At 44.5% G+C, this 26,151-nt stretch overlaps 1 protein-coding gene across 6 annotated transcripts; it reads right to left on the bottom strand.

Annotated features, from left to right (window-relative positions):
- Positions 1-902: 902 nt before the first annotated feature.
- etv5a (ETS variant transcription factor 5a) lies at positions 903-19,777 on the bottom strand. Of its 6 annotated transcripts, none has more exons than XM_071355378.1 (13): positions 19,593-19,732; positions 17,848-17,981; positions 17,367-17,460; positions 17,242-17,289; positions 16,437-16,487; positions 14,042-14,165; positions 11,974-12,285; positions 9,757-10,049; positions 4,538-4,600; positions 3,960-4,025; positions 3,323-3,492; positions 2,961-3,062; positions 903-2,736 (listed from the first exon to the last, which is right to left on the bottom strand). In XM_071355378.1, the coding sequence occupies exons 2-13, from the start codon at positions 17,893-17,895 to the stop codon at positions 2,500-2,502; spliced, it is 1,608 nt and encodes a 535-aa protein (XP_071211479.1). In that variant the 5' UTR covers positions 17,896-17,981; positions 19,593-19,732; the 3' UTR covers positions 903-2,499. The 6 variants fall into 6 exon arrangements, with proteins under 6 accessions (XP_071211479.1, XP_071211477.1, XP_071211481.1 ...); XM_071355376.1 differs by having other exon boundaries at positions 17,230-17,289; XM_071355377.1 differs by having other exon boundaries at positions 2,350-2,736; positions 2,955-3,062.
- Between the last annotated feature and the right edge of the window lie 6,374 nt (positions 19,778-26,151).

Below are 26,151 nucleotides of genomic sequence, written 5' to 3' on the forward strand. Positions count from 1 at the left end.
CACATCTCTTCATCTGAAATGACACCCTTTTCACTATACACTGAATGTACAAAACATTATGAATACCTCATGACAGACTGACCAGGTGAAAGCTATGATCTCTTATTGATATCACGTGTTAAATCCACTTCAAAATCAGTGTAGATCTGTTTTTTAAACTTAAGTCAGTTAAGAACAAATTCTTATTTTTAATGACAGCCTAGGAACAGTGGGTTAACTGCCTTATTCAGGGGCAGAACGACAGGTTTTTACCTTGTCAGCTCAGGGATTCGATCTAGCAACCTTTCGGTTACAAGTTCAACGCTCTAACCACTAGGCTACCTGCCGCCCCGGTGAAGGGGAGAAACGGCTTAAAAATCCTTCTTTAACCTTTTTAAACAATTGAGACATGGATTGTGTATGTGCCAGTCAGTGGGTGAATGGGCAAGACAAAATATTGAAGTGCCTTTGAACGGGGTATAGTAGGTGCCAGGCGCACCGGTTTGTCAACTGCAGCGTTAGTTCTTTTTCACAATCAACAGTTTCCTGTGTGTAGCAAGAATGGGTCACCACCCAAAGGATATCCAGACAACTTGACACAACTGTGGGAAGCATTGGCGTCAACATGGGCCAGTATTCCTGTGGAACACTTGACACCTTGTGGAGGGTGCAACTCAATATTAGGAAGGTGTTCTTAATGTTTTGTAAACTCAATGTATATAGTATACTTTTGACCAGGGCCAATAGGGCTCCGGTCAAAAAGTAGTTCACTATATAGGTAGTAGTGTGTCATTTGGGATGCTGACACACTGTATGAACCCCAGCCATAATACCCCTTTATAATTAAGACAATATTCTTGTTCTTCACCCTTTCATTCACCAAAAACGGCCTCTAAAGCAAACTGTCTGCAGTAATAGTCGAGTCACAGGGATCCTGATTTTATTTTTTTTTTAAAGATGCATACGTTGTTATAGGCAGAACTATACAGGCTTATACAGTAAAATCAAAACAGTTGCAGACTTAGCAAAAATATATATTTATATAAGTTTGTATTTTTCCCCATTTAAGAAACAAAACATGAACAAAATGCAGAGAAGTTTCACAATCTGCTTCTTTGTCCAGAGTAGAGTAAAGCGATATGTTAGTGGACAGTTTATTTGTTTGAATACACCGTCATGCAAAGAGAAGCAGAGGTCTCTTGTTGACATCCTGTGATTGGCAGAAAGGAGTCCAGGGAACGGTGTAGAATTTCACCCCTTCACATGCAAAGTCCTGAACAATGCCATCCTTGTGCATCAGAAATATAGTACACTCACTGCTGAGGAAACATCAAGCACCCAATAAAATAAATTAAGATTTGACCTTTTTAATAATAACTTTAGGCATTTCTAATTCAAAATCTCTTTAAAAATATTCCTGCAGGGCCTAGTTTTTTTTATTTTAAGGTGGAGTCCTGATTAGTCAGTTACAACTGAGGCAATATAAGGAGTGAGTTTATGAAAAAAAGAAATGGTGTGGAGTGTCACTATAACGGAGAATGTCTGGTGGCCCAGAGTCCGCATCCAACATTCACCCCATTTCCTTTATACTGCAATTCTTTTGACCATAGACTGGTGGGCTTTGTAAAGTAGTGCTCTATATATAGTGAATAGTGTCGTTTCAGATGTGGCCACAGCTCAGAGCCTGGAGCTTCACGCTAGTAGGGCACTCACAGGTAACCCAGCAGAACAAACATTAAATAATTACACTGGATAAAAACACAGCCAGGCCGGCATTAAACAAACAAAACGTAGGCCTCTGGTTGGAGGAATCCATCTAATCTGAAACCATAGAATGTCCCAGTGGGTTAGAGCACTACTAGGTCTAAATCTTTAACCAACTGTAGAAAAGCCAGCATACTAACAGACATTTCTAGACTAACCTTTAAGCCTACAGAAACAAATAGGTCTGGAGTTTTTTGCAAATTAAAGTCCTTGCTTACACAGATCTTATTGTTCATATGTGGCAGAAAATATATAATTATGGGGGACGAAAAAGGCAACTATAGAATAGTGCTGCATTTATATATTTTGTCAGAATTAACTTTTAAGATACTTATTATACTCTTAGAAAAAGCAGATTGTCAATCAGAATTGTTACAATTCTTGCAGTCTGCGCAGAGACCTATCTGACAGTCCTCCGGCATGTTGTCATCATAATGCAGCCCCTGGCCCTCCATCACGTCCTCTCGGTCTCCATTGCAACAACAACGCCACCTCGCCTTAAGTCGGCGGAACCACTGGAGTCCATTCCGCACTTCCACGGCCCCCCTCTCTTGGTACAGTAGATGATGCCAGAGGAGGTGGTTGGTGCAGGTTTCTCCTCAGTCGTTTTCAGGGGGAGGGAGGGTTAAATTAATCTGTAAGATCGGAGGAGTAATTTAGCGGTAAGAGGAGAGGGAGGTTTCGGGTTTGATAGTTTTTTGCTCAGCCTCAGCCGTTTGATCTCTGGGTCGGGTTTAGTAGTAGGGGAAGTACGTGTCAGTAGCCGTAGCCGTCAGGGAAGGGTAGGCCTCCTACACACTGCTCCCCAGAGTCCACCAGGTAAGGGGCGTTCTTGTCGTAGTGGGTGAGAGGCAGGGTGTCGTCGTCTACCTGACCGCAGGGCAGACTGTCTGGGTCGGCCTTCAGGTTGGGCCTTTGGTTGTCAGGGAAGGCCATGGAGAACAGGGCCTCAGGGTCACACACAAACTTGTACACGTACCTTTCACCAGCCACCTGCAATAGACCAATCAGAGGAGAACAAGTTAGTTTGACCCACAGAATTAAATATAACACAATAGTTAACATATTATACGTAACTATGGTTAGACCCTGCGGAACTGCAGCATCACCCCCCAAGGTTTATTCAAGTAAGCCAATAACTAGCTTGCTCCAAAGGCAGCTTAATGCTGTTGCTAAGTAGAAATGGGGAAGGATAGAAAGGGTGAACCTGCCTTTACCTTCTGCATGATGCCCTTCTCGTAGTAGTAGCGCAGAGAACGACTCAGCTTGTCATAGTTCATGGCTGGCCTGTTCTTCTGGATGCCCCAGCGGCGAGCCACCTGAAGACAAGACAGAAAATACTGTCAGTCACAATGCCTGATTGAACATCTAAAAAAAGACTAAAAAAGTTGAGTACGCTAGCTTTTAATAGTCTGAACTATTACTAGGACCAGGGCACAGACCAGACCTCTTAAGACATTGTAGAAGATTAGCTCTCAAATAAAAAAAATAAAAAAATAAAAAAATAAAAATCGCCCATGTTTATCAATGTAACATTACAATAAAAATCAGATTTAAACAAAACATCTTCCCAACGGACCTCTTCAGGCTCTATGAGTTTGAACTCCATGCCCCGGCCTGTCCAGGCGATGAAGTGACCGTTGGCCGGGTCGTCCAGTAGGGTGACCAGGAACTGCCAGAGCTGCAGAGAGCCGCGACGCTGGTATGGAGGGCAGTCACGGTACACTGAGGGCTCTTGCTTGACCTTCCCTGTGAAGAGGGGGAAGATATGTATCTGTGAGAACTCTACTCCACCCCAGGCAGCTACAGGCTGGTGAGACAGTGAAGTGGAGCAGGCTGCTCATTTTACACCTGCCTGTCATCTCAGCTGCTCAAAGGAGACTTTCTACAGTTCTTCTTTAGTCAGTGATGCAACAGACATCCTAATAAATCCTGTCCTTTCAAATGCTGCCAGCAGTGGAACAGAGAGAGTCCTCCATGTGCTGAGTGTAAAGCCCCCCCCAGGGTGGAATGAAGCTCATGCTGCACAAAAGGCTCTCGCATCCAGAAGAACAGGCCAGCAAAAGGCTCTCGCATCCAGAAGAACAGGCCAGCAAAAGGCTCTCGCATCCAGAAGAACAGGCCAGCAAAAGGCTCTCGCATCCAGAAGAACAGGCCAGCAAAAGGCTCTCGCCCAAGGACAGGATCCAGGGGTGTGAAAGTATATATTTTTTTACCTTCAAGTCTGTCAGGAACCACACAGGTATCGTCATAGTACAGGTGAAGCTCTCTGAAGGAGAAACCTGTAATATGAGAGAGATATTAGCTAGGGCGTGGGAATACGGCCTCCATTTTGCTGTGGAGGCCAGCTACTAATGTTCTAGGGGGACTAAACTGCTCACAAAGCAATATAGCCGGGCAGCCTCCCAAGAGTGGAAAATTCTGTTGAGCTAATATCATGCAGTGCTGCGGAGCTGTGTTGAAATGCTCACATAGTGAAAACCTAAACAGGACTCGTTGATAGATGCAACATCCCGAGAGACATCATTCTAATGTTGAGCTCTACCATCCAGCCTGCCCTATTACCCAACCATGCAGCACTTTTCAACAGGGAAATATGTCCCAACAGGGTCAACGGCTACCAAAGCTTTGAGAGAGTTTCCCTTGTTTTATTAGCTGCTATTCACACACACCTTCCTAGTAATGTTTTTATTGCAAGCGCTCTAATAAATACGATTTACAATGCTTTTATCACATGTTAAATAAACTTGAAACCCTCCTCTGCTAAGACGGGAGAACGGTTACAAGAACTTACTTTCATGGTTGTTTTGGTAGAAGGTCCCTGCTCTTCCAAATGTAGACTGACAGATAGGCACTTCTGTAACAGAGAGATAGGGGAGAAGACAGGTTACACTGACTGCCTCTTTCCATTCCCATACACACACACTAAACAACAAAAACCTCTGCCATGAGTATATTTGGCCGCTGTCCTGGTCGCAGGCTAGTAAAGAGAGATCATACATATTTACTAGTAAAGGGAGCTCTTACAGTAAATGGATACTGCTTGTATGCATGTGTGTCGCTGGGATATGTTCGGTTTCTGTTCGAATTGTGGCGCAAACTATTCAAGTTGCATTTGTGGTCCCACCCATTCACGTGGTTGGTGACATGAGGATGAACAGTGTGGGGAAAAAAGCTTTACTTTACTGTTCTACCTGCTGCTGCAGCACTTCCTCCTCTTACACAACTGGCTCTGACCTAGCAACCAAACAGCTGGGCTGTAAATGTCCACTAGCTATCCCACCACATCTGTTGGAGCGGGCTAAGCCCTGATCAGAGCACACTACGCAGCACGCAACAGGCCTCGCATGTCCACTGAGCTCCCAAATAGGATTACCCAGCGGCATTAGGACGGGTTGGGCTTTCAGATATTAAATCACGACAATCAAGCCCCGCCCCCTTTAACTACTGTGGCGGAAGTGAAGTGTCCCTACATTTACTGTCCTCTGCTGAGGAGCAGATCTTTATTACACTTCAGGGCCATTTCTACAAAGCGTGATCGGAAACTCTGTCACCACCGATAAATCCACTATAATTGAGAATTTCAATAAGCATTTTTCTACGGCTGGCCATGCTTCCACCTGGCTACCCCTACCCCGGTCAACAGCACTGCACCCCCCACAGCAACTCGCCCAACTCTTCCACATTTCTCCTTCTCCCAAATCCAATCAGCTGATGTTCTGAAAGAGCTGCAAAATCTGGACCCCCACAAATCAGCCGGGCTAGACAATCTGGACCCTTTCTTTCTAAAATGATCTGCCGAAATTGTTGCAACCACTATTACTAGCCTGTTCAACCGCTTTCGTGTCGTCAGATTCCCAAAGATTGGAAAGCAGCTGCGGTCATCCCCCTCGTCAAAGGGGGGACACACTCTTGACCCAAACTGCTACAGACCTATATCTATCCTACCCTGCCTTCCTAAGTTCTTCGAAAACCAAGTTAACAAACAGATCACCGACCATTTCGAATCCCACCGTACCTTCTCCGCTATGCAATCTGGTTTCAGAGCTGGTCATGGGTGCACCTCAGCCACGCTCAAGGTCCTAAACCATATCTTAACCGCCATCGATAAGAAACAATACTGTGCAGCCGTATTCATTGACCTGGCCAAGGCTTTCGACTCTGTCAATCGCCACATCCTCATCGGCAGACTCGATAGCCTTGGTTTCTCAAATGATTGCCTCGCCTGGTTCACCAACTACTTCTCTGATAGAGTTCAGTGTGTCAAATCGGAGGGCCTGTTGTCCGGGCCTCCGGCAGTCTCTATGGTGGTGCCACAGGGTTCAATTCTTGGGCCGACTATCTTCTCTGTATACATCAATGATGTCGCTCTTGCTGCTGGTGAGTCTCTGATCCACCTCTACGCAGACGACACCATTCTGTATACTTCTGGCCCTTCTTTGGACACTGTTAACTAACCTTCAGACGAGCTCCAATGCCATACAACTCTCCTTCCGTGGCCGCCAACTGCTCTTAAATACAAGTAAAACTAAATGCATGCTCTTCAACCAATCGCTGCCTGCACCTGCCCGCCCATCCAGCATCATTACTCTGGATGGTTCTGACTTAGAATATGTGGACAACTACAAATACCTAGGTGTCTGATTAGACTGTAAACTCTCCTTCCAGACTCACATAAAACATCTCCAATCCAAAATTAAATCTAGAATTGGCTTCCTATTTCACAACAAAGCATCCTTCACCCATGCTGCCAAACATACCCTCGTAAAACTGACCATCTTACCGATCCTCGACTTCTGCGATGTCATTTACAAAATAGCCTCCAACACTCTACAGCAAATTGGATGCAGTCTATCACAGTGCCATCCATTTGTCACCAAAGCCCAATATACTACCCACCACTGCGACCTGTACGCTCTCGTTGGCTGGCCCTCGCTTCATACTCGTCGCCAAACCCACTGGCTTCAGGTCATCTACAAGACCCTGCTAGGTACCAGCACGCGTTCCAGCAGGTATATCTCTCTGGTCACCCCCAAAGCCAATTCCTCCTTTGGCCGCCTCTCCTTCCAGTTCTCTGCTGCCTTTGACTGGAACGAACTACAAAAATCTGAAACTGGAAACACTTCTCCCTCACTAGCTTTAAGCACCAGCTGTCAGAGCAGCTCACAGATCACTGCACCTGTACATAGCCCATCTATAAATAGCCCAAACAACTACCTCTTCCCCTACTGTATTTATTTATTTGGCTCCTTTGCACCCCAGTATTTCTACTTTGCACACTCATCTGTCAAATGTACCATTCCAGTGTTTTAATTGCTATATTGTATTTACTTTGCCACCATGGCCTATTTATTGCCTTTACCTCCCTTCTCACCTCATTTGCTCACATTGTAAATAGACTTATTTTTCTACTGTATGTTTGTTTTACTCCATGTGTAACTCTGTTATATGTGTCGAACTGCTTTGCTTTATCTTGGCCAGGTCGCAGTTGTAAATGAGAACTTGTTCTCAACTTGCCTACCTGGTTAAATAAAGGTGAAATAAAAAATAAAATAAAAAAAGTTTAATCTAGTACTGTCAACTCAAGTTTGAGCCTGCTACAGCATAATATGCTCTATCCAATTGCAACACATTGGTTGTCTTAGATGGCACGGATTCCATATATAATGCACCAATTTTGACCAGAACCCAAAAGAAATGCACTAGATTGGGAATACAGTGCAATTTCAGACATCCATTATCTGGTGAGCTGTCCCAACCAGGAGAGCCCTATGATGGTGGCCATGCCCATATATTGAGATCAATGAGATGGGTACATGTAGTTCCAGAAAATAAATAAATACATTTACAAAATGACCAGGTAGGTGACCTGGAAGGCAACACAAATGTAAGAAATGGTCTTGGTTCAGACCTCTAGGAGAAATGGTACACAGTGAATGCAATAAAATTCTCTTCTCAATAATTGGTTATCAGTATCTCCCCCCCTCCTAGGAGTCTTAACATGTTCGATACCTATGTGTCTCAGAGAGCGAATGTTGTGACGAGCCTCCATGAAATACGCAGCCACAGGGTTCCTCAAGGTCCTGACTCCTGATATTACTCCTGTGTTCTGCTATTCTAGTTTTCAAAGCTCGTTGAATTTTTCCTACATAGCATAGACCACAGATATACCTGATCAGGTATATCACATTTGTGGAACACGTAATGATGCCCTTAATCTTAATAGCCTTGCCCGTAATCGGGTGATTGAACAATTGAACATTGTGCATTTGTTGGTAAAGTTACACTGGGTACATCCGCCACCTCTATAGTTACTGCACATGGTGTAGAAAAGGTAGTACGTAGTGCTGGTGGAAGACCTGATGTTGGGGGCGCGTCTGAAGACTACCCGCGGGGGCTCTTTAAACGTCTTTTCCAGTTGTGGATCAGTGCTCGATGTGCCAGTGTTTTGATGTGGTCGAACGGTTTACCAAGTGGGGAGGATTGGGTGTGAGGCTGTCATCCTGGGTCATATTTTCATAATGTTCCCTTGCGTCGCGCAGCCATTCCTCTGGGTAATCCCGCTGTCTGAAACACTCATCCAGATAGTCGGCTTGTTTGTCATGGTCACTGTACTACATATCCTGCATATGCGACTATTGGCTGATGGGGAGGCTCTTTTTTAGGGGTATGGGGGGGAAGCTGTCTCCACATAACTGGGAATTCCTGTATAGGTCCATGCTAAAGACACACCCCTCCCTCAATCTGAATGTCAATTTTCTTTTTTATAAACTTTTTAAAATGCACATTATAGAAAGAAAATCTACAAAAGCAGGAATATTTTCAGTCAATGGAGGTCACAATAGGTCTCCATGGTGGCTTATCCATTTGTTTTTCCACCCACCATGTGTCATGTCCATAATGGTTATGCGAGGTGAAATGTGTATATTTTGGGATGTAGACACTGTTTTGACCTGACGAAGAGCCGTTTTGGATCATTGTCAAAAGCAGTGAATTGGGAGCTTTAACAGTGTACGGGCCTTCTTGTTCTTTACTAGTATTCTTTATTAGCCCAGCACCTGTTTAAGTATGAGCGTATGGGCTATGCCTATATACACAAATCATCCACAGAGAGAGAGAGAGAGAGAGAGGGAGACAGAGGCTGGGCCAGTGAGCCTTTGTTGATGTACGTATTTATAGGCTGTAAGAAGCTTAGCATTACGTCACTGACCTCTCAATCAAAGCTGAAAGGGAGAATGAGAGGGGGACAGTGCAAAACTGGCCTGGGCAGAGGGAAGGAGAGGTGGGCATTGGTGGCAGAAGAGGGACAACAGCTGGGGTGCTACACAGAATTGTTCTTATTTTGCCACCTTACCTATAGGTAAATAGTGTTGGATTGTGTAGCTAAGACTTTTGGGATGGGAGACAACTGCATCTGGCAAGTCAATCTGCATACGTAATTTGAAATAATTTCAATGTAATGGTAGTAAAGTTCATACTTGCATACTAGCTCCCTCTGTAAACACAGCGTAGCGACCCAAATCTATCCTAGGTAGCCCTATACTAGTGAAGTATGTTTCCTTGAACCTGGCCGGGATGACGGACCTATTTACCTTTTGGCAGAGCCTTAAGCCGGGCTCAGAGATTCATGTTTACTGGCCTGAGGGTCAGAGAGCAGAGTGATTTAAGAGCCACGCGGTCATGTGTGTTATGAGTGTTGACACAGCGCTGTGCAAGGCAAGAGTGGTTTTAACTAACTCTCCCAGGACAGCAACCATCATCAGAGAGCCCCAAGGTTGTGTCCGGCTTACCCATCCTCCTTTCCTAAATACGCATGTCCTTTTATGGAAGGAAAGGACTGGTGGAAGAAATAGGGTGGAAACTTGTGCTTACACCAACCTAATACATTGAGAGGAGTGCTCAAGACTCACACCCTCAACCCGACGAGAACCCTGTAGGTCAGCTACAACTTATGACCCAAGCCGCCTTGGGTCAGACCGAGCCAGAGCAGCCTGGAGGTAGCCGGCCACTCACCAGAGTCGAAGCAGAAGTCCCGGGGCTCCTGCTTGATGGCCATGGGGTGGAAGGCAGCCTGAGAGCCCATGGAGGGGACACCCTCCTCGGTGTAGCGGGGGTCCAGCAGCTCTTGCTTGAAGCCATGTAGACCAGGGACCAGGGGCTCAGACATCTGGCGGTGGTAGGGAGGCCTCCCATCCCTGGGCAGGGTGCTGTGGCTGGGGGCCTGCTGCTGGGCCAGGAACTGGGGGCGAGCCTGGCTCTCAGAGGGAGGGAAGGGGAGACACGGCTCCGACATCTGCCTCTGGAACCTGGGGTGGAGGAAGACATGGGAGAGGGTGGTTGGATGGTGATTATTAATGAAAGCTGTTGATATAGAAAAAAAAACTGAACAGAGAATGAATGAAAGTTTAAAATATTCAAATGAACTACTCATGGTTATTGATAAACCATTGCTTAAAACTGATTTAGAGTGAATGAAAACTGTTGGTGATTAAACTGTTTTTAAACACAGTGTAAGAGAGTGAGTCTCTTGAACTATTGATGAACTGTTGAGAATCCAGCTTTAGACCAAGACGCAGGACACACAATCCACTCAGGAGCCAAATTGGCTCACTTATTGCAATCAAGCCAGTGAATACACGCTGTAAATGAGATGTTGGGGGCAGGTGTCACTAGCTAGCAGATATAAAAAGATTCTCCAGTGACAGTAAGACTCCCTTTTCTAGACGGAGCTCATTGGCCTGGACACCACAGAGACACGGCCAATGGCTTCTGGCTGCACATTGGTTCCACATTACTGGCTGGTGATGACATGCCCTGCGTTCCAACACATCCGACCAGGAGTCCTGTCACAGGTGGTGTGTAAGGGGACGAGGGTCATTCTCACGGGGGTCTGGTTTAGACAATCTCCAAAAGAGGAGTCTGTCACGCTACCAGTGACCTGCAACCCGTGGACCTTCCTCATCATAAGTGCACTTCCCCACCCCTAAAGTCAGCATTAGTGAAAGGTCACAAGGCCTGACACTCTCCACTGAGCTTGGCGTTTAAATGGCACATTGTGTCTCACAGGGCAATGGAAACATGTGAGCTCATGTCTCCTTGAGATAGATGGGTGTGTACATTTAGAGCAGTCAACAGAGTAGAGATATACACACACGCTCATTAGTTTACATGTTAGTAAACACATGGATGGAGTTCTTCACCGGTTGGTCAATGTTGGATGTTTAATCTCCATATTCGGAATATTTACCAGGGGCAATAAATCACCTTTTTCCAGGGTAACCCGGTATTTCAAAAAAAACAACAGAAGTGTCATTCAAAAGCATATCAAATCAAATTTTGTATCACATGCGCCACATACAACAGGTGTAGACCTTACTGTGAAATGCTTACTTACAAGCCCTTAACCAATAATGCAGTTCAAGAAATAGAGTTACGAATATTTGCAAAATAAAAAGTAACAATAAGATTACATAACAATAGCGTGGCTATATACAGGCCCGGTTTGGGATGAGTTGGACCGCAGAGTGCTGGAAAAGCAGCCAACAAGTGCTCAGCATGTGGGAACTCCAAGGCTGTTGGAAAAGCATTCTAGGTGAAGCTGGTTGAGAGAAAGCTTTGTGTTGGCAGTCATCATGGCAAAGGGTGGCTACTTTGAAGAATCTAAAATATTTATTTGTTTAACACTTTAGGTTACTACATGATTCCATGTGTGTTATTTCATAGTTTTGATGTCTTCACTATTATTCTACAACGTAGAAAATAGTAAAAAGAAAAGAAACCATTGAATGAGGTGTCCAAACTTATGACTGATACGGTATATCTTTACAATTAAAAAACATGACCCAAAAGCCAGATGGAGATGGTTAAATTAGACACAGCCAGTCTTTATATTACTGTAGCATAGACTATGCTGCAGCAAATGTAAGCCTACCTGTCACAAGAAAGAAAGTTACCATGATGAGATGATATTGTAGGTCTACATGCATTGTGAACTGCACTCCATACTCAGGTGGGTATCTGTCCCCACCCTGAGGTCTGTCCCCACCCTGAGCGTTGGCGATTCATCATGCAGAGGCAGTAGGGAAGCCAGATATAATTCACTGGTTTCAGTTATTTATCCCGGGAAAAGGGAGTGGTTTTGGGCGGTGAAGCCCAGTAAATCTCAGTAACCGGGTTCCCGCCACTCAACCCTAGTGAGTTGTTGCAGCGCAGCATGACAGGACCACTCACCTGTGCTCAGGGCTGTAGGTACCATCCTGACTGAGGTGTGAGGGTGGGCAGGGCACTGCGAAGGGCGGGCTCTGGCTGTGGAGTGAGAGCGGCCTCTGCTGGCTGTGGGCGGAGCCGACTGCTTGGTTGCCAGGCTGCCCATGCTGCAGTGGATGTGGACCAAGCACCTGGTTCTGATTGGGTATTTGAGGGGGAGGAGTCTGCTCACTGAGTGGGTGTGTCCCTGGGGTGTTGGTAGAGCTGCACAGTGACACAGGTGTAGAGGGAGGGGTCAATGGCTTGTAGGCCAAACCGGGTTTCCTCTCATAGGCACTGTGGAGGGAAGGAGATACAGACAAAGACAGACAGAGGGCTTGGGTCAGCATGGTGATAATCCTGGACTCTTGTCTTGTTGGTGTGGGGAAAGGCTATATAAAGTGTATATATATATATATATATATATATATATATATATACACACACACTGCTCAAAAAAATAAAGGGAACACTTAAACAACACAATGTAACTCCAAGTCAATCACACTTCTGTGAAATCAAACTGTCCACTTAGGAAGCAACACTGATTGACAATAAATTTCACATGCTGTTGTGCAAATGGAATAGACAACAGGTGGAAATTATAGGCAATTAGCCCCAATAAAAGAGTGGTTCTGCAGGTAGTGACCACAGACCACTTCTCAGTTCCTATGCTTCCTGGCTGATGTTTTGGTCACTTTTGAATGCTGGCGGTGCTTTCACTCTAGTGGTAGCATGAGACGGAGTCTACAACCCACACAAGTGGCTCAGGTAGTGCAGCTCATCCAGGATGGCACATCAATGCGAGCTGTGGCAAGAAGGTTTGCTGTGTCTGTCAGCGTAGTGTCCAGAGCATGGAGGCGCTACCAGGAGACAGGCCAGTACATCAGGAGACGTGGAGGAGGCCGTAGGAGGGCAACAACCCAGCAGCAGGACCGCTACCTCCGCCTTTGAGCAGGAGGAGCACTGCCAGAGCCCTGCAAAATGACCTCCAGCAGGCCACAAATGTGCATGTGTCTGCTCAAACGGTCAGAAACAGACTCCATGACACACTCCGTGACACACTCCGTGTGTGTATGAGGGCCCGACGTCCACAGGTGGGGGTTGTGCTTACAGCCCAACACCGTGCAGGACGTTTGGCATTTGCCAGAGAACACCAAGAGTGGCAATTTCGCCACTGGCGCCCTGTGCTCTTCACAGATGAAAGCAGGTTCACACTGAGCACATGTGACAGAGTCTGGAGACGCCGTGGAGAACCTTCTGCTGCCTGCAACATCCTCCAGCATGACCGGTTTGGCGGTGGGTCAGTCATGGTGTGGGGTGGCATTTCTTTGGGGGGCCGCACAGCCCTCCATGTGCTCGCCAGAGGTAGCCTGACTGCCATTAGGTACCGAGATGAGATCCTCAGACCCCTTGTGAGACCATATGCTGGTGCGGTTGGCCCTGGGTTCCTCCTAATGCAAGACAATGCTAGACCTTATGTGGCTGGAGTGTGTCAGCAGATCCTGCAAGAGGAAGGCATTGATGCTATGGACTGGCCCGCCCGTTCCCCAGACCTGAATCCAATTGAGCACATCTGGGACATCATGTCTCGCTCCATCCACCAACGCCACGTTGCACCACAGACTGTCCAGGAGTTGGCGGATGCTTTAGTCCAGGTCTGGGAGGAGATGCCTCAGGAGACCATCCGCCACCTCATCAGGAGCATGCCCAGGCGTTGTAGGGAGGTCATACAGGCACGTGGAGACCCCACACACTACTGAGCCTCATTTTGACTTGTTTTAAGGACATTACATCAAAGTTGGATCAGCCTGTAGTGTGGTTTTCCACTTTAATTTTGAGTGTGACGCCAAATCCAGACCTCCATGGGTTGATAAATTTGATTTCCATTGATAATTTTTGTGTGATTTTGTTGTCAGCACATTCAACTATGTAAAGAAAACAGTATTTAATAAGAATATTTCATTCATTCAGATCTAGGATGTGTTATTTTAGTGGTCCCTTTATTTTTTTGAGCAGTGTATATATATATATATATATAAACGGTCCACACCTGTAGCTGTAAAGGCACTTCTCTCCGTATGGCATGAGACTCCTGTCCTGGCTACAAGGAGAAAGCTCTTTGGAAGGACTCAGTTCCCGTTTAATCTTGGTTTGTGGGGGGCCATGAAACATCACTGAGGAGAGAAAGAGGACGAGGGGCAACACATCAAACACTGCTATAGCTAATTCAACCCATAAACAGTGAAGATAATCAGTGCTTATTCAATATCCTCGTTGATCATTTTCAATGGTATGGACATTGGACAGTGTCTTGTCTTCTCCCTTCCACCAGCACTGTGAGCCACTTAACCATTTGTCACATGTTAATGACAGCTGACCCCACATAAAAAAGTACTATGGTACAAAAATTAGTATTCACTGTAGTGTTTTTGCAGACTAAGTGAACTGTAGTATTTACAGTTCACTATAGTATAAATACTGTAGTATAAACTATAGTAAGAAATGTAGTGTTTTTGTTTTATTATCTTTGACATGGAAGTGGAGAATTTCTCCTTCAGGAAACCAACTGAAGAAATACTAAAAGAGCACATTTTCCATAACCTGTAAGTAGGTAGGACTGGGGTCTGAATGGATAGTACAGCGCTTCTGCTCTTTCTATAACCTGTAGGAAACACAATATTTGGTTTATACTTGGCATGTAGGTTTCTCACTTATGGATGGCACAAACTGCGATATGGAGGAGGGGAATGGGCAGGGTATTTGTAAATTATATACTGTAGTATTTACCCACACTTTGTCCCAAATGGCACCCTATTCAGTGCACTACTTTTGACCAGGGCCCATAGAGCCATTTGGGATGCAGTCCCAGTCAATACCCATGAATCAGTGTGGCCGTAACTCAATGATTTTCCTCCCCTCACTGTAACCATTAGCCCACTAGATCTCCAGTCTCACATCGGCTCCCATTTCCGGCGCCACATAATGGGGTAGTGAAACTGGATACCCGGGCGAGAGGAGTATCAGGAGCTGGATGCATCACCCTAAACCTGGGTCTGATGGACCAGGGACAGGAACGAGGGAAACAATAGGCACATGAGCCCAACTCCCTGCATATGCATGCTATAGAAGCCCAGAGCAGGGCAACATGCAGTAATGCATCAGGAGAGAAAGACTGTATAATGGATGGAAAATGGGAGATTAGGGCACTTTCCCCCCACTTCTAGACAGGGGGTCGAGATGATGGGAGGGCAAGGCTCAGTACAGTACAATGCAGGAGGAATGTGTGTGCAGCGCATTGGCTGCCATGTGACGGCCGGATGATTGCAGGCACGGCAGGGGCCACATGGAGCTGGTGAATAGAAGGCCTGTGAGAGTCTGGCCCCCTGCCTGGCTAAAGGGGTTGCTGCCAATCACATACGCACACATTATCCCGCACGCACACTCATTATCCTGCACGCTTACAAACGCACAGCTATGTCAAGAACTATACTGCAGAAACCACAGTGAACAAACTGTCGTCCTACTACACACACCCTAGCATGGGCCTCCCTATCTAAACACACGTGATGTGACTGCATCAACCTCAATAATATAGTGCAACATCTCAGCTTAGCGATCATTACATTAGAACACGCTAGGCTACCATGTAGATCAGGATCCATACACTAACAAAGACTGAGCAACCACGTCCTGTCTCTGCTGCCACAGACAAAAACAAACTGTAAAATACACTCCATTGAACATAACTCAAATATTTCCCTTGGCTGCCATATAAAGGCTCTGTACACTGCAGACAAATGGGAGAAAGTGGAGCTGTACAGAAACTCTAGGAGAGGAGGTGGGAGAAAGACTGGACGGACTCTTTTGGATAGAAGTGGGTAGACCCATTCCAGAAGCTGAGTGTGAGTGCATGAAAGTGTGAAATCAGATGAGCTTGGCTCATGTGATGCCCCATGCCAATCGCCTGATAACACCCCCCAAAAATGGGAGGGGGGTCTATTCCCAGAGGAAAGGGGGTTGTTTGAGGGAAAGAATGAAGTCAGGACCTGGCAGAATGAAAGCAAGAAAGAAAAGGCAAGCAAGCAAGATCTTGTCAGGGGTTGTTATCTTAAAGATGATGAACCCAGTCAATGTAGCAGAATAAAGACTTCAAGAGCAAACTGAGTAAAACTTTGAGGGCAAATGGCTCGTTCAGTGAAGCAGTTTAATCCTGCAGGCCTAGGTTGTCAAGCACAGCAATAGTCCCAAGATCAGATCTAGCTACATTGTGTGCTTGGGGGCACTTGACACAGTCTCTGACGTCTGCAGAATACTCAGACGTTTGACAAAGTTGGCTGAGATTCAAAACAGCATGGATACCTAGATCCAGAAGACACACGGCTCTGGCTGGATCCCACCGGTCCCACATCCCAGCCTGGTATAAATAATACATCTCAAGTACTCACAGCTATCCGACTGGAAATCTGGGACAAACTGTTCGTCATCAGGTACCTGGGCTGTGGAGGGAGAGAGAGGAGAGTTAAACAAGTGGATACTAACTGGGCCCCTGCTAGGTGAACAACATTGGAACTGTCAATCTCATCTTAGTGTCTTGATTCAAAAAGAGCCAAAGCTATTTTGTTCAACCCACCGGGGGGGGGGGGGGGGAACTAAGTTGGGCGTTACTTGGGCACTTTAAAACAGGGACTATAGTTGTCACAATCTCAAAACAATGAACTAGTCCCTAATGAATTCACCTTTGTATTACTGGTGTTGTGGACCAAAGAGGGAAACTGTGTAATAAGAAATTGAATAAAAATTAAAAGGTGAGTTTAAAGAAGTGTTGTTATAAGTCTAGAACAATTATTGCTTTCTCTTAGTCAGCAAAGTTGCTCATTCATGGGACTTTGCTCTATTTGCTCTAATTGAGTGCACAGAAAGAAAACCGTAATATTTAAAGTGATCAGCTTAGGTTAATCGGTAATCTGCCCAATTTCTCAATGCATCTTAACCATCTGTTGGGAATATAATTAAACCACCCAAGACATTTGACCAATTATCTCACACTTAGCCTTATTTTCTAAATAGTAGCCTTATTATTCTGCATGCACAGAAGGCAGCTACTTCAGGGGAATTGTAACACTTGTCCAAAGGCGTCAGATATGGATAGTTTTAATTAACATAACCAATGTCTACCAGAGGGCAAATTATGTTAGGTGATGCTGAGAGCAACAGAATACAACTCTGTGGTATACGTACAAGATAACTTACCTTCTGCAATCCAAATCTCCTGTAACTGGCTGAGGTCTTGGAACAGGTCTGCAACAGATACCAAATTTAAAAAAAATGGATATGCTGTGACAAGGTCACAAAGGGGAATTAAGTTGTCCAATTACCTTCCGTGTCCTGGGCGAGTTCTGTGTCTACAAACTTCCTTTTCCTGTTGTCGATGACTGGTCTGCTGTATGGTTCCTCCACATGAGATTTCTGCTGCAATGATGAAAACACAACCAACATGTTAGTGCTGTCTGTGTCACTCAGAGCCATTTATGTATGTAAATGGCTCTGGTGTGACTCATGATTGAGACTGAACGCCACGTCCCATCCAATCCACTTCTAGCTGGAAAGTTGACAAGCCTAGATCTATGGCTCTCTTCCAATATCCACATTAGAATATCATTTATAATACATGGCCAATACATTCTGCATTCCAAGTAGTATGGACATGTAGATATTGAATTGGAGCGTATGATGATGTCCATGCTTAGGATTGATAAAGAGAACCATAGAAATAGAATAACTAGAACCAGCATCAAAATCAATGGTTCTAGTAATTCTATTTCTATGAAGATCACCAGACATGAGGAGCATTCTTACATTGGGTGGGACCATAAATGGGACTTGCTGGTCGTAGAATCGGTCCATGTTATCTGGGTCTCCAAATGTTCACAGAAAAAGGTATTCGCTTTAAAGCGATAGCGCGAGGGTCACCTTATGTACTAGCTGTTCAACTGTGGACGAAACATAGAAACATGTTTAGATCACAACTCTTGAGTACTCTGGGAGTCACCTAGTTTATCCTTCACTCATATAGACAGACCTGTAAGCAAGCTGAAACCTTACTACCGAGCTATCATCAGCACCCATACAATAACCCCCACCCCTCTTGCTTTTAAGTGAACATGCTGGTTAAGAGCATGCACAATGTAAATACACTCTGTAGTTGTGTGACTTATGTAACTCTTACATAAGGCAAAGCCAACCATATGTGCAGGTGATTACAAGACTGCAATAATAATCAGCTAAGACTGAGCTGGGAAAACTTTCAAGGATGGGTCTTAGCCCTATACCTATTTGAGGATACTGCACTGGGTGGCCATGTGTTGTATGAAGCACAGATGAGTGTCACTGTACAGTGTTTTACCCCAAAACAACTTCAGACAGTGGAGAACAGTATTAGACAAGATATAAAAACAGTCTATAAATAAAACTCCAATGGAAACGGCTCTTTACCATGTCACCATTCACCATTTTTTTTTAGATGCCCTTTAAATATAAAAATGTAGTACAGCTGTCGTGTCCCCTGGGCATTGTGCGCTAAAGCACGTTACAGTGAAAAAAAGAGAAAGTCTGGGAATAGAAAACAGTAACATTAGCCTACACGTCCTTCCATTCCACACGGATACTTCTCGCGCTCTAAACCTCCTCAAGAATTATACGAGTCAGTCACTAGACTTTAACCCTCCTTTATTCTGACGAATAAAGGCATAGCTGGCCAATCATTAAAGCGACATATAGTAGCAACGCATTGAAAGATGCATTTAGTAATGCATACAATGGTGCCAGTCCAATAGCGTACACCATGAGGCACATTTTGACAAGTTGTGAAAACAGTAGCATTAGGTAATGGCCCATATCTATTCCAAAATAGGTGATCACAATTTAGAATAATAGCCTAATAAAATTACAATTTTAATGGAATTCACGCCTTCGATCATATAACTTCTGTAAAAGCTCGGGAGTGGGACATTGTCGGCAATCAAAAAAAGCAAGACAAATCACTTGATAATTATACTATAAGCTACAAAAACTAAATGCCATTAAAACGCTTTTGGTTTCAAATAGTTACTGAAAAAACATCCTACTAAAAATCTTAGCTATTTTATAAAAGCAAATTGCAGCTAATAGGAGATTAATAACATCCTACCCAACACCCCTAGTACCCCCCTCTCTCTTCACGGAACCCTTGTTTTTGTCAATGAAGTGAAACTCGATCCGTGTGGAACATAGAGAAAAAACCTGACCTCTCCATTCATAAAATCACAAACAGCCGATCGACCTCGGAGATAAGAAAACTAAATATGCAGACTCAGATAAAGGTACACGCAAATACACAGCACAATTTAAAAACAGGAATATAGTGCATGGCACAACTTAATACAAAGCGAAAGAAAATGGTTGCTAAAGTAAACGCTTTCTTGGAGAAGATGGCGATCCGTTTTAGCCCATGGCAGAGATCTAAATTTGCTGTTGCATGCACTCGTAAACTTATGGATATAATATATCGCTACAGAGGCCTATTCAGGCAAAATGAAAATAGAAAGCATTAATATATTACTCACCCTGTGCGTGTTTCAATTCCGTTACAGTATGGAAAGAATGCAATAAAAAAAAATCCACAAAAGACACTAACGTCGTCTGTCTCCGCTTAGTGATCAATTTATGAGGTCCGTCCGACTCCCAAAACTTGACTGAGCCTATAGTTAATGGACGGTTAGTTTTCCCTGGGGCTCGAGTAGGCTATACAGAGAGGCACACGCTTATTGGCTCATTGGCATTGTCCTTCAAGTAAGTAACCAATGGGTATCATAAACTCATTAATTATGCATGAAGTGCTCAAGGACCAATCGTAGCGCAGGTCCGTCCTATATTTGTGAATGGCTGGGTTTCATTCATTGTTTTTTCAGTCAAAACCGCTGAGGGACAGCTATATAAAAAAAAAATGTTTTGGTCACATACACATATTTAGCAGATGTTATTGCGGGTGTAGTGAAATACTTGTGTTCCTAGCTCCATCAGTGCAGTAGTATCTAACAGTGCAGTAGTATCTAAAAATGATTCACAACAATACACCCATATCGAAAAGTAAAAGAATGAATTTAGAAATATATAAATATTAGATGGAGCAATGTCGGCGTGGCATTGACTAAAAGTAGAATATAATACAGTGTATACATATGTGATGAGTAAAGCAGTATGTAAACATTATTAAAGTGACTAGGGTTCCATTATTAAAGTGGTCAGTGATTCCAAGTCTATTTATATCGGGTAGCAGGCACTAAGTTGCAGGGTTGCGTAACCGGGTCGAAGCCGGCTAGTGATGGCTATTTACCAGTCTGATGGCTTTAAGATAGAAGCTGTTTTTCAGTCTCTCGAGCTTTGATGCACCTGTACTGACCTCGCCTTCTGGATGATAGCGGGGTGAACAGGCCGTGGCTCGGGCGGTTGATATCCTTGATGAGCTTTTGGCCTTCCTGTGACATTGGGTGCTGTAGGTGTCCTGGAGGGCAGGTAGTTTGCCCCCGTTGATGCGTTGGGCAGAACGCATCACCCTCTGGAGAGCCCTGCGGTTGCGGGCGGTGTAGTTGCCATACCAGGCGGTGATACAGCCCGACAGGATGCTCTCAATTGTGCACCTGTAAAAGTTTGTGAGGGTTTTAGGGCCAAGACAAATTTCTTCAGCCTCCTGAGGGTGAAGAGGTGCTGTTGCGTCTTCTTCACCACACTGTCTGTGTGGGTGGACCATTTCAGATTATCAGTGATGTGTACGCTGAGGAACTTGAAGCTTTCCACCTTCTCCACTGCGGTCCTGTCGATGTGGATAGGGGCGTACTCCCTCTGCTTTTTCCTGAAGTCCACGATCAGCTCCTTTGTGTTGTTGACATTGAGTGAGAGGTTATTTTCCTGGCACCACACTCCCAGGGCCCTCACCTCCTCCCTGTAGGCTGTCTCATCATTATTGGTAATCAGGCCTACTGCTGTTGTGTCGTCTTGATGATTGAGTTGGAGGCGTGCGTGGCCATGCAGTCATGGGTGAACAGGGAGTACAGGAGGGGGCTGAGCACGCACCCTTGTGGGGCCCCTGTGTTGAGGATCAGCGAAGTGGAGGTGTTGTTTCCTACCTTCACCACTTGGGGAGCGGCCCATCAGGAAGTCCAGGACTGAGTTGCACAGGGCGGGATTCAAACCCAGGACGGCAAGCTTAATGATGAGCTTGGAGGGTACTATGGTGTTGAATGCTGAGCTATGGTCAATGAACAGCATTCTTACATAGTTATTCCTCTTGTCCAGAGGGATAGAGCAATGTGTAGTGCCATAGCGATTGCATCGTCTGTGGATCTATTGGGGCAGTATGCAAATAGAAGTTGGTCGAGGGTGTCAGGTAAGGTAGAGATGATATGATCCTTAACCAGCCTCAAAGCACTTCATGATGACAGATGTGAGTGATACGGGCGATAGTAATTTAGTTCAGTTACCTTTGCTTTCTTGGTTACAGGAACAATGGTGGACATCTTGAAGCAAGTGGGGACAGCAGACTGGGATAGGGAGAGATTCAATATGTCCGTAAACACTCTAGCCAGCTGGTCTGCGCATGCTCTGAGGATGCGGCAAGGGATGCCGTCTGGGCCGGCAGCCTTGCGAGGGTTAACACGCTTAAATGTCTTACTCACGTCTGCCACAGAGGAGAGCCCGCAGTCCTTGGTAGCGGGCCACATCAGTGGCACTGTGCTATCCTTAAAGCGGGCGAAGAAGGTGTTTAGCTTGTCTGGAGCAAGACGTCGATGTCCGTGACGTGGCTGGTTTTCCTTTTGTAGTCTGTGATTGTTTGTAGACCCTGCCACATACGTCTCGTGTCTGAGCCATTGAATTGTGACTCCACTTTGTCTCTCTACTGACGTGTTGCCTGTTTGATTGCCTTACGGAGGGAATAACTACACTGTTTGTATTAACCTGGCAATGGACAGTAGAAATATACAAACCCATGGTTGCGGCTTTACTTCGACCAAGTGTTTGTTTGTATGTTTTTGCCAATGACAGATAATCATTGTGATAGTTTAAACCAGGTAATATTAAAATGATCGAACATGGCGCAGTTTATGCACAGCTACTATCCTGCTCGATTTGTGCCTTCACAAAATTAAACGACAATGTTCTGTCATGCATTTATAAAATGAAAAATGGAAAGTGGCCTGTGCATCTTGCCCGATTTAATTTAGGCCATATGGCACATTACGCACTGCAGCGGAGCAGTGCATTCTATGTCAGGACATACATTGCAACATTGAAACATTTGATCGTGTGGCCCATTGTCTCATGGCAGCTTTGATGTCAGCAACTGGCAAAGTGAACAAAACTTTCAGTAGTTGGAAAAAGTAATGTGCAGTACATGCGAAGTGGAAGTTTTAATTGTGGCTTTCCCCAGTCTCAGTTTGCATATTTGTTCCTAAAAGCAAGTCAATGTTTTTTAAATGTCAGCAAGTCCATATTTTTCAAATGTAACTTATGCTTAAATTGTGCATGCTACTTGAAATAAGCCTATAACCTTAATCTAGCGAACATAAATCAGGCCTGTGCTCCAGTTTGTCTGTACCGAAAACATAATCAACCACAAAACCACCCAGGTTTCAATTAATTAATTTATCTTCAATCAATCTTATACAACCTTACCAAATGACTAGGCTACAATGTAAATTACAGAGGTACTCTTATTACTGTAGATTGTATGTTACAATCTTATATAAATCCAGAAGGGAGCCACATGTAGGCTACCCTGTGTGATGTCCAGAAACGAGTATGGCTGTCCGGACTGACTGTGGCAAAAAAATAATGTTGGTGACCAGATAGAAGCCTTCACATAAACTCAGCATAAATGAAAGTGTGAATTCTGATTTTAAATTCAGGTAAATAAAGGAACTCAATGGAGACAAACTTCCTTGACATCCTTTCACTAGAGCTCTCCACAGCTCACTCGTGTGAGCAGAGCCAAGGAAACAAAATGAGATACATTTAATAGAGCAGTCGAAAAGTTCACAAGCGAGTTAATGAGTTAATGTAATGTAATCATGTTTCAATTTATCAATTGTATTTTGAATATTTGTATTGAATATCGATGTATGCAGGCTGACTTTATTCATGTGTGCCTTTGTCCCACAAACAAAGGTACAAACATAAGATGAGTTATTCATGATGTTTTGTTTTAGGAGGGGGAGGTAGGGGCTGGGGAGGGGGAGAGAGGTGGGGGTGGAGTGGGAATGGGTTGCACCTACTGAGAAGGGGGAGGTAGAGGGGAGATGGGACGGACAGGACAATTATTTACTTTTTATTTCATTAACTTATCTATTTTTGGTTTGTTTGGTGTTTTTTCCTGTATCCATGTTGAATTTTTTTTACTGTTTTTAAATTCTTTATCTAAGTACTTTTTGAATATTATTGCCTGTCTGTGATTTGAACCCAACACAGGAAAAAAAAGAAAGAATAAAAGGTTGGTCACAAAAAAAGTAGTAAACCATTCTCATTCTCATTATCATCTGTATATAAACCTAAACCCTCTCTTTAAAAACGCCATTGAGAAACATATGGGGAATATCCAACAGCTGTTATGTAAAACAGAATCCCTAAAAGCCAATAGCTGTGATGTATGTTAAACAGAATCCCTAAAAGCCAATAGCTGTGATGTAGCACTTATAAGATTGGAGGATGGACATGAATAGTATGAATAGATAAATATACTGCATGTATAGTGGAGTCTTTGTTGCCTGGCCCTAAGGTCTGGGGAGTAGAGGTTGACTTACAGTAGAGGGTCTTTTAATTATTGGCCTGTATGTCCCTCTCTGTTGGGGCGGATGTGGTGGGAGGTGTGTGTGTGTGTGTGTGTGGGGGCGGGGGAGCTAGCGGGGGCATTGTTCGAGAGCGAGCAGAATGTATTTGTATTCCAATTCTTTCCTTAAATAAATGCGACACACACAGTGACACATGCCACATTGGCTGTGTTTACACAAGTAGACCAATTTTAATCTTTTTTTTTCACTAATTGGCCTTTTGTCCAATCAGATCAGCTCGGGTTGACTGTGTAAAAGCAGCCAAAGACTGCTGTGTGTGTACAAGTACAACCCTCTCCTGAAGGACCTCTGTGTCCGAGAGCGTCCATCTTGAGGAGGCCTACAGTGAGCAGCATTATTCCCTGTCCCAACTTTATTTGTGCCAGTAGGGACTGGGTCAGTGTGACACAGATCTCTGCTCCTTATGCTATGTGAGCTAATCCAGCTCTTCTTCTTCCCACACACACAGACACAAAGTGATGTCCCAGTAACTCCTGCTGGTATACCAGGGAGATGTGTGTTTGATTGATTGTTTATTAGGACCTCTTTTAGCCCACAATGGGACAAAATATAGGTACAGTAACATTCATAACATACAGTATTGAAAGTATGGAAGCTGTTCTTGAGCAATAGCCTTCATTAAAGCCTTATCAAATCTGGGACTCAGTCTTTCCTTCAGGGTCCCTTGTTAGGCCCATCTCTCATTCCTGACTTCAGCTAACTAGGTCCCCTCACAGCTGGATCATTGCTGGATCACTCTCAAATCTTAATAATTTAATGTCTTCATGGCAGTTATACCAAAGGGAATGTCTGACTGTCAATGTGCTATTTCCAAGATAATAAAAAACTAGAAAAATCAGTGTCGAGGTCAAATGATGCTCTCCGCGACGCCAGATAAGATGTAACATGTCTTGCCATGCTATTAATAGCTTCACAAAATCTGCGTCCCAAATGGCACCCTATTTGCGATGTAGTGAACTACCTTTGACCAGGGCCCATGACCCAGAGCCCCACAGTGCACTTAAAGGCAATAGGGTGCCCTTTGGGACGCGTCACAGAGAGATAATTCCTGCCTCATTATCGCAGCTTGTGTGGCGAAGAGAAGACTCCCAGCCAAAGGCTCCTCTGTCTCTGTGGGGCGTACAAGTTGTATAAGTACAGTATGCATTTCAAATGGCACTCTATTCTCTATATAGTGTACTACTTTTAAACAGCGCCCATATATAAGGAATAGGGTGCCATTTGGGACTCAACCAGAGAGAGATCTTCTCTCCTTGCTCTCGCTTTCTGCTCAAACGCCTGTCTCTGTGTCTCTGCTGGAGAAGAGTAATTAAACAATTACACACCGGCGAGAGGAGAGAGCTCTCCATATGTTAATGCGTACACTCCTCACAGTTAGAAGACCTTGAAAAAGGAGGCGAGAGGAAAAAGCACTCCACTTAGCACTCCAAATAGCCCAGCATTCTTTATGTTGTATTCATTAGATAGTTTGGGGTTCTCAGTGCAAATGGCTGTATTTTAGATATTAAATGAATGTGAGGGCACAGTATGGGGTTACTTAAGAGGTACACATTTAGGCTTCATAACTCCTTCGAAGGCTGTAAGGGGAAGTAAACATTTTGGTAAGTTTGGTTCTAGGCTTATTTGCTTTAAAATCATCAAATTTGGAAACAATCACCTCAGTCATAGGAAAAACAAAGCTGCATTTTATGGTGGGCTGGGACGAGAACAACCTGTGTGTGTGTGAGCATGGGCCCGAGGTCTTGAGAGGGGAAGGAGCATGGCTAGAGGGGTGGGTGAAGGAGCAGTGTGTCATGGGTGTGGTGGGGGATATGGGTCTTCTGCAGTTTGGTCATTCAATCACATTAGTCATTGGCCGTGTTCGAGAGCATCAAAACGGTGATGTATCACAGGTAAATTGTGACTGACTGATCTACAAATAAGATTGAGTAGTTATTTATGATGCAAGGTGATTTGTAGATCAGTCAATCTCGACTCACCTTTAAAGTTGGCTGCAATGTCAAACGCTCCCATTGTCTCTTCACTCTGTTTGACAGTGATATGGGTGTGTTCCTTAGTTTGCATTTCACTGATTCAGTATAGATATATCAATATAGATAGTCATTTTAGCAGTATCTCTGCTTCACAACAGTCTAAAACAAAAGCAAGTTTTAACAGTTTGACATTCATTTGTGCACCTCTGTTCACAATAAGGATCCAGAATATTTGTCTCTGTGATCATGTCATGATGAGTGCCCTGCGTTGAAACCTTAGCATTTCTCCTGCCACACTAAGTGGTCCT

Source organism: Salvelinus alpinus, chromosome 20, assembly GCF_045679555.1.
Source record: "Salvelinus alpinus chromosome 20, SLU_Salpinus.1, whole genome shotgun sequence".
In the NCBI taxonomy this organism is placed as follows: domain Eukaryota; kingdom Metazoa; phylum Chordata; class Actinopteri; order Salmoniformes; family Salmonidae; genus Salvelinus; species Salvelinus alpinus.